Source organism: Fundulus heteroclitus, unplaced genomic scaffold (genome assembly GCF_011125445.2).
Source record: "Fundulus heteroclitus isolate FHET01 unplaced genomic scaffold, MU-UCD_Fhet_4.1 scaffold_28, whole genome shotgun sequence".
Taxonomy (NCBI): Eukaryota; Metazoa; Chordata; class Actinopteri; order Cyprinodontiformes; family Fundulidae; genus Fundulus; species Fundulus heteroclitus.
In genome coordinates, this window is record NW_023396689.1 from 683,883 (window position 1) to 693,080 (window position 9,198).

Consider the following 9,198-nt stretch of genomic DNA (forward strand, 5'->3'; position numbering starts at 1 on the left):
AAAGGCAGCCTACTCCCAGCCACTGGATGCATCGGGTCCCAGATACGATCTGCGTTCAGGTAAGGAAGCGGGTCCCTCGAAATTGGCTATAAGCCACATGCTTCAGATGCCATTGGTCCAAACCTATAATGCTGCAGGTCAGGTGCAGACAGTCACATATAACCCTTTCTCATGCACTGATGCCGTGCAAATGAAGGCAATGCTGCCTGATCCTAGGAAAGGGGGAAATGTTTGGATAATGGAGTTCTTGAAGCTCTTTAGCGGACATGTGTTAGCTATTGGGGATGCAAGAAATGGTCTATCAGCTTACTTGGAACCACATGAACTACACGCCATCGAGGACTGTGCCAAAACCAGCAACCTAGGAGCAGCTGCCCCGTTGGCTCCGGTGGCGAATCGCCTATGGGACATGCTGAGGACGTTTTACCCGGTAAGAACAGATTCTAACCTCTTAAATGACACCATACGCCTTACAGGAGAGGCAGCTGAAGCATATGTAGACAGAATATTGAAGGTATGGGAAGAACAAACAGGATCTTTCCCGTTATCAAGTACGCTGCAAAAATTGTTTAAGCAGGCCATGATAAAGGGCCAGACAGGAACTGTTAAAGAAGAAATGGAGAGGCTGGTTGCGGGTGAAGTTATGGCGTTAGATCAGTGGATGGCCACCTTGATACATCACCTGGAGAGGGCGGATAAGGGTGAGAAGCAAGGTAATAATGAGATAAAAAAAATTAAGCAACAGCTCCTAACTGAACAGCTAATGGAACAAAAAGAAAGGAACAATGACAAGAGGAAGGAAATTAAGGCGGGGAAAACACAGATGGTTACTGATTCCAAACCCCTAGGGCAGCAGGATGAGCTGTCTCCCACAGATGTTCCATATCAGATGTATCAGAGGGCTCAGCGGGGACAAAGGCCTGGAAATGGTACACAGAGGTACGTACACAGCAGACACAGACCGAATAGAAGCCCCCGATATTGGCAAGACGATGAATTGTGCTGGGCGTGTGGCCGGCCGGGACATATTGAAAAATAACACTGGGGCACGTTACAGCACTGTAAACTTTGATCTCCCAACCTCGAGCAGATTCACTGAAGTGATGGGATTTTCCGGTAACAGCCAGACATGTTATTTTTCAAAGCCAGTTGAATGTTTGCTTCCTTTTGATGACTCTGACATGGTGTTTTTCCATGAGTTTCTGATTGAAAAACAATGCCCCATAAACTTGCTGGCTCGTGACTTGATTGCAACTCTAAGGGCCGCAGTGGTTTGCTCCTTCTCATACACTGATGTGATTTTCCCAAATGGCAGGATTGTTAGAACACAGAACTCCAACACAAACCAAATGAACCAGACTCCGTGTATTGAAGAACTAAATGCTTTTGTGTGGTGGGGAAATGTGCTGCATTGTTCTGACAATTCTTTGTCGGATGTTGCAGAACGCTGGGACGGTTGGACAACTTCTCTCCGCCCCTACTCTACCCCAGCAGATCCCCTACATGTTACGCTGAACTATCTGAGATCCCCAGAACAGGTGTTTGACATCGACAAATATCAGGATGCATGGGAAATGACCATGAAGCTGCTACAGGACACGTACAGCTCTGATGAACTATTGCTGTGGGTGAGTTGGTGCAACATTTTCATAGGGCCACAAGGGGTCGCCGCTGCAGCTAAACTACCTGAGGAGTTGCAGATGCTGTATCAGCTAGCTCCAGACATGCATCCCCACTTCACCTTAAAGGTCGCAAACGGGGAACAGGCAAAAAACCTGGGGCCCATGGTGAAAAAAGCAGTTGAAGCGACAGATTGGCAGAAGGTGCAGGGCAGTCCTCACATGGAATACAGCCCAGGTTGCAACACCTACAAACTCATTTATGAGGGGAAGGTATGTGTGAAGCTGGAGAGAGTGAAAAGGAGCAGAAGTCACGGAAGGGAAAACACAGATTCTGAGATTGCATTGCAGCTTTTGAAATCTGTTCCAGACACTGTTTGGTCCAGAGGACCATTTGATGTTGGCCCGTGCTGTGATGTTTCACCCATCCATTTACAGATGGCCACGGCTGAGGTTGTGAACCAACCGCAGTACCCGCTTTCGCCTGAGAAGGTTGACGGCATCAGAGGTACTATCTCCGGTTTGTTGTCGTCCGGTGTCTTGGTTCCCTGTGACTCTCCCTACAACACCCCGATCACACCTGTAGCGAAGCATGGTAAACAAACCTATCGCTTGGTGCATGACCTGAGGAAGATAAACTCTGGACTAAAATCGACTCATTATGATACGCCCAACCCCTACACAATGCTTTCAAACCTTGAGCGGGACTTCAAATGGTTCACTGTTATGGATCTCTCTAATGCCTTTTTCTGTGTTCCGATCCATCCAGACTGCCAGAAGCTGTTTGCTTTTACCTTTGAGGGTCAGCAGTATACCTATACCAGGCTGCCGCAGGGTTTGACGGACAGCCCCTCGCTTTTCAATCATGTGCTGCAGAGGCTGATGCAGGATTTTGACCATCCCTTGCTGGATAGGTGCAGCATCCTGCAATACGTGGATGACATCCTTTTGGCAGGCCCCACGGAACAAGAGGTCTGTCAGTTGAGTGCAGATTTTTTGACCTGGTTAAACTCTAAAGGGTTCAAGGTCTCCAAGGAGAAGATGCAGTGCTGTCGTGCCAGGGTCGTTTTTCTGGGGAGAATTATCACAGCACAGGGGTGGGGATCACAGACAGTCACAAACAGAGCATCCTTGACCACCCAAAACCACACACGGTATGTGAAATGATGTCCTTTTTGGGCTTAGCAAACTACAGCAAGAACTATGTTCCTGACTTCACTGCAATTGTAGCTCCCATGCGCAAACTTCTCACAGAGGCAGGGCACGGTCATCTGAAAGCACCATTAGTGTGGACAAGTGAGGCAGAGCAGGCACTTGTTCTTCTAAAACAACACCTGAATGAGGCTGCGGAACTAGCATCCCCTGATCTAACAAAAATGTTTGAGCTAGATGTGAAGGAAGAAAATGGTTTTGTTTCATCAGTTTTGTGGCAACCTGGTACTATGGGCAGGAGAGTGTTGTGTTACTATAGTACGAAGCTGGAACCGGTGGAGATGGGACATCCAACATGCACCAGGGCTCTGTGTGCAATCGCTAAAGCGTTAAAAGGAACAGCCTACGTCACTCGTGGTCGAGATGTCAGGGTTCACACTAGTCACACTGTAGCAAGCTACATTTCGAGCAGCAGATTCACACTAGGAAGGAAGCGAACGGGCAAGCTCCAGGACATCCTGCTCCAACCCAATGTTTTCTACGTAGGGACCGAATCTAACATGGCAGCTCCCACATCGGACCACTCACCCCACGTTTGCGAAGCTCTGGTGAGAGATGAAATGAATGTCTTCCCTTCTGTTTTAACAGAACCCATTCCAGGTGTCATTGACGTTTTTACAGATGGTCACAGCCACGCTACCCAGACAGGGGGGATCGTGGCCTCCTATGCTGTTATCTGCAATGCTGTCGATCTCAACCTTTTTTCAAGGGGCACATGGCACACCGTGGAAGCTAAGGTCATCCCGCCTCCGGCGTCGGCCCAGCTAGCAGAAATAATCGCTGTGATCCGCGCTTGCGAACTGCATGAAGGTAAAAAATTAAACATCTACACTGATTCGGCCTATGCAGTTAGAACAGTGCATGTTGACCTAAAACACTGGTTAAGAACTGATTTTTTAACCACAGCCGGAAAACCTGTCAAACACATTGATCACATGCTGCGCTTGAAAGAAGCCTTGACGAAACCTGAATGCGTGGCGGTTATTAAATGCGCGGGTCATCAATCGGGGGCCTCAAAAATAGTAATGGGGAATAACGCTGCTGATGCGGCCGCAAAAGCAGTAGCTGTTTATAAAAGAACTGTAAAAGCAAAAGCACAGATGGTTCAGTCCCCCGTTGTTGCACGGGACACGGGGCTGGTGGAAGTCATTGACATGCAAAAAGCCGCAGCACCCCAGGAAAAACAGGCATGGGTTGGAAAAGGGGCAAAACAGGATGAACAGACGGGTGTATGGAGGTCACATAATGGGAGACTTGTGGCCTCCTCTGCACTTCTGTTGCTTCTTTGTGAAGAAGCGCACCACAGGGGCCACCAGTCCAGTGGAAAAATACTAAGGCTAATTAGCCAAAAATGGTGGCACCCTTTCCTCAAGGATGTTTGTAAATATTTTGTAAATACTTGCTCCATTTGCTGCCATTATAACCCAAAGCGAACATTGAAAGTTGGAATGGGAGCATTTCCTGTTCCCAGCAAACCTTGGCAGGAGGTTGTTATTGATTTTGTGGACATGGGAAAAGACAAAAGGGTGAAAGGATGTAGATATTTGCTTGTTTGTGTTGATACTTTCACCAGGTGGGTTGAAGCCACGCCCACCAAAACAGAATCTGCACGAGAGGTCATTAATTGGCTAATTAATGACCTGATCCCACGTTATGGTGTTCCACTCAGTATCCGTTCAGATAACGGAACACACTTCACCTCAGACTCCTTAAAACGAGTAGAGGAGTATTTTGGGATCAAACAGAAGTTTGGCTCAGCCTACCATCCGGCCTCTCAAGGGATTGTCGAGAGGACAAATCGCACAATCAAAGAGCAACTGGCTAAAGTTTGTGCTGATACTGGAATGACATGGCTGACTGCGCTGCCATTGGTGATGTTCTCAATTAGATCATCACCCACTGATCGCATGGGGCTGTCTCCCCATGAACTTTTGACAGGAAGGACGATGCCCTGTCCTTTCACTTCCTCTCTCCAACAGGGCTGTGAACCCAGTTTGGAACTACAACAAGAGGAGCTAACGCATTATGTCCAACAATTGCAGTCTGCTGTGAAGTTTTTGTCTCACAACACACAGGAAGCCCTGACCGGAGAACCAAAGGGAGAGACTCCGGAGCAGATTGCCCCTGGGGAGTGGATATACAGAAAAGTGTTCCACAGAACGTGGAAAGACCCCAGGTGGATTGGACCCTTTAAGGTGGTAAGCTCAACCACTTACAGTTTGAAGGTTTGGCTCGACGAAGCTGAAACCAAGGTAAGCAGATCTTGGCACAAATCACACTGTAGAAAGGGCACACCTTCCACAGAGAGAAACCTCAGAGAGATCAGAAAGCACCTGAGGGATATTGGAGAAAATATTGAGGAGTAAGAATGTTGCTGTGCTGCAGCAAAATATCGAGGGGAGGACGGTCTAGGTTGATTTTATTTTTCTTCGTTTCTGGTTTAATCTATGCTGAACAAACTCATTTTGATACCACAACCTCCCGCATGAACGATTCTAGATCGTTTGTGCACAGGGCCAAGCGCGATGCGCCGGTGTGGAAAAGATCGTCGGATCCCTGCATCAAATATTACGGTGGCTTAGAGTTAAACTATACTCTGGGTAGCTCAGTAACTTTCCAATTCGATCTCTGTGACGTCATTGACTGTGGGGAGGACCCTACATCTTGGAGGGGTTATGACGTTTACATGTGTCACTTCCTGTATGGCGCACCTGTTGGGGGCACATGGTGTCCCCGATGGAGTTATGTGGGCTGGAACACTGGCCCAGGGGGGTATGTAGCACCACAATCAGGTGACTTGAAAGAACTACAGGAAAAGAAAATTGGGCTGATGAGGGGGCAACTGACCACGACCTCCATGGGGGGGAAGACATGGGGTTAAATCCATTGCTACTGAGTGTGACGGACCTTAGGCAGAACGTGTATTACTGCGGCAAACACCAGCTCAATAACTGTCAGAAACAGGGGGATAAAGGGTTTTACCTTATTTTGGGGGTGGAAGCCACAGGCGTAGATACTAAAGGGCTCATACGCTTTAATCTGTTGGGCTCGCATCACCCTAATTATCGAGCTAAGGACCCAGTACAGACAGCCCGTGTGCGGGCTTTTGATAGCACTAAGATTTCATACTCACAACAGCTGCAATTAGCTACAGGGTACTCCCAGAAAAATACCTGGCTTCTGTTGATTCAGGACGCAGCCTATAAAGCCCAGAAGGGAAATTGCATTGTATGTGCACAGGCCAGACCAAATCTGATTCTTACTGAAACCGCTTTTGAATACACAACCAATGGTTCCAGCCCAGCGACAAATTCAAGTGATATCGACTGCCTACTTCAGGTTATGTCCAATGATAATCTGAACTCGAGATGTGCTGGATGGGATGCCATTTTTCCAGTGGCCCCGCAAAACACTACGCCCCCCATCTTCCAACCGACAATGTTAACGAAGGTGACCTGCTTTAATAATGGGAACGCTGCAGACGGGCACTTTAGAGTTGGTCGTCTGTCACCAAAATACTGTGTGATTACTTACGACCTGACAGGGGTTAGAACTGCTGGACAGTTACTGGTGAACAGGGCTGACGTGTGGTGGTATTGCGGTGGTGACACCCTGCGGGGTTGGCTGCCTGTGAATTGGAGGGACCGATGTGCTTTAGTTTCCCTGCTGTCACCTATCCAGGTCGTGTCCGAAGCGGACTGGCCAGCATCCTTGGGGGATGTTACCCGTAACCATGTCAGGAGACGATCTGTAGAGCTATTTAAAGATTCACCTGTGTGGATTGATGCAATCGGCATCCCGCGTGGGGTGCCCGATGAGTATAAATTGGCCAATCAGGTTGCAGCGGGGTTTGAATCTATATTTATATGGATCACCCCAAACAAAAATATTGATCGAATTAACTATATACATTATAATGTACAAAGGCTTTCGAACCTTACTCGAGATGGGTTTGAGGCAGTTCATGGACAGCTTTCTGCCACATCCTTAGTCGCCTATCAAAATAGATTGGCTTTGGACATGGTCCTGGCAAAGGTGGGAGGGGCGTGTAGTATAATCGGCGATGCATGTTGTTCTTTTATCCCAAATAACACAGCTCCTGATGGATCCCTAACAAAAGCAATAAGGGGCCTGCAGTCTTTGTCAAAGGAGCTAAACGCTGACTCTGGAATAGAAAACAAATTCACTGCGGTGATGGAAAAATGGTTTGGAAAGTGGGGAAGTTTTGTCGTGAGTATATTCTCTTCTTCTGTCATTGTTGTTGCAATGTTTGCTGTCTGTGCCTGCTGTTGTGTGCCGTGCCTACGGGCACTGTTTTTCAGGTGCGTGGACAAGGCTTTGGGAGCCCAAGCTGCGAGAGGGTGGGCCGCTCCTCTTGCCTACCAGATGTCGATGGTTCAGTCATCGGCTCCTTTGCACAAAGGAGCCGATGAGGGGGAGACTGTGATCCGGCTTTTAAGCCCCACAGACAACGATGTCTGAACTAAGAGGGGAGAAAACCTTCTCTCCTAATATCCTTTATGCTTCGATTTTTTAAACAGTGATCAACATGATTAAGAATAGAATCGGAACAGATACAGTGTGAAGTAGATGATTAAGATTATTATGGGGGAGGACATACAAGGTGAAATGAAGCGAGTTAACCGGATCTTCTTCTGTAGCATAAAGCCAATCAAACTTTTTAATACCTAGAAATGTTAATTATTTTAAGTCAGAGCTGTAATTAGTGAGCTGTAAGAGGGTCAAACGCATTCAGACAAGAGGTTCTGGTCTGATCACATTGAGATAAGGACGCCACTAATTTGAAGGATTTTTAAGCAATTTATATATATACAGAAAAATCACTTAAATTATTTCTGCAAGGTCTAAATGTGTTATGCAAGAAAGGCATGGCTAAAGAATGATTTATGTCCTCCCATATTAGAGCCACGCTTGAATGTCAAATTGTCTACTGTGTATAACCATTCCTTCTCCAGAGGAGGACCACGCCTGGTTGGAAGACAGAAGGAACATCCAGAGGTGGAAAAGAGGACGACTGTTAGGATCTACATTAACTGATTCACATGATGCTTAGACAGCCTGCGGGCTGTCCTACCACTGATCCGGGTCTGGTTGATCTTCCTTAATGATGTGTCATTTAGGCACATCATGGGGGGGTCTGTAAGGATATCCTCGGATCAGTGGTGGGGACAGCCTGACTGGGAGCCACATGGCACACTTAGTTAAGCACTAACACAAAGGTTGGCACATATCTGTCAGATAGCACCCTGGTGGTGACACATTTTCCCTACTGATGACACAGTCAGGAAGCGTACAGCCCTTGCAGGGGCGTGTACCTAGATCTCTATATAATGTATATGTGATGAGCAGTCGGCGCGTCTTGCCGATCAAGAGCCCATCAGCGCTGGTGTGATTGTAACCATTTCTCTGACCTTGTGGGAATTAAATAATAGAAATATACTTTACTGTTTCGAGAGTCTTACATCTACAGTATAGTTAAGTGGCGGTCGTCTGAAGGGTAAAACGGACCGGGACCACTGGGGTGTTTCACCGCCACTCGGGTGCGGTAGCTTTAACATCATCTTTGGTGATGTGCCATTTTGGCACATCATCAGGGGGTCTGTTAGGATATCAATGAGGTCAAGTGGAACGAGCTGTTTATCCAAGAACTGCATGGCACACTTAGATGGCACCGACCCAAAAAGATTGGCACATGTCTATCAGATACCACCCCGGAGGTGACACAGTTTCTCTGCTGATGTCACAGTTTGGATGTGTACAGCCCTTGTATGGGTGTGTACCTAGATACCTATATAATGTTTGTGTGATGAGCAATCGGGGCTTCCTGCCGATCAGGAGCCCATCAGCGCTGGTGTGACTGTAACTGTTTCTCTGTCTTTACGTAGATAAAATATAACAAAAAGTATACTTGTCTGTTTTATGCATCCTACATTCAAGGTAATAAGTAAGTGGGGGTCGCCTGACTGGGTAAAACGAGCTGGGTCCACCGAGGGTGTTTCACCGTAGACGCGGCATGGTGAAACAATAACACTACAAAAAACTGGATAAAACAGAGATAAACAGAGGGTAACTTAATGCATATTTAGTTTAGTTTAAAATCATTGGTGTGTCAGGTAGGTTAGTTAAGGTTTCAAAGCCACATATATCTGTTGAAGTTAACTGGATCAGGATTTGTAACAACTAGATAGAACGATAAGTAACAAAATAGGGGTTTGGTACAAAACAGTGCACATCAAATGATGCAAAAAGGTGGATGCAGGACTTTTTGACATGAGGATGGCATCTATTGAAGGTAAACTAAGTGAGAAATTCATTGCAGGACGACTTTAAAAAGTGCTGTAAAATG

The 9,198-nt window shown here is 46.9% G+C and overlaps 1 protein-coding gene across 2 annotated transcripts; it reads left to right on the forward strand.

Annotated features, from left to right (window-relative positions):
• Positions 1-1,048: 1,048 nt before the first annotated feature.
• On the forward strand, positions 1,049-8,291 carry LOC118559400. Of its 2 annotated transcripts, none has more exons than XM_036130119.1 (2): positions 1,049-1,892; positions 2,058-8,291. In XM_036130119.1, the coding sequence occupies exon 2, from the start codon at positions 2,783-2,785 to the stop codon at positions 5,195-5,197; it is 2,415 nt and encodes an 804-aa protein (XP_035986012.1). In that variant the 5' UTR covers positions 1,049-1,892; positions 2,058-2,782; the 3' UTR covers positions 5,198-8,291. Both variants share the same exon structure in this region, with proteins under 2 accessions (XP_035986012.1, XP_035986013.1).
• Positions 8,292-9,198: the final 907 nt, after the last annotated feature.

Coding starts and splice junctions, on each gene's coding strand:
- LOC118559400 (XM_036130119.1), top strand. CDS start 2,783: ATGATGTCCTTTTTGGGCTTAGCAAACTACAGCAAGAACTATGTTCCT.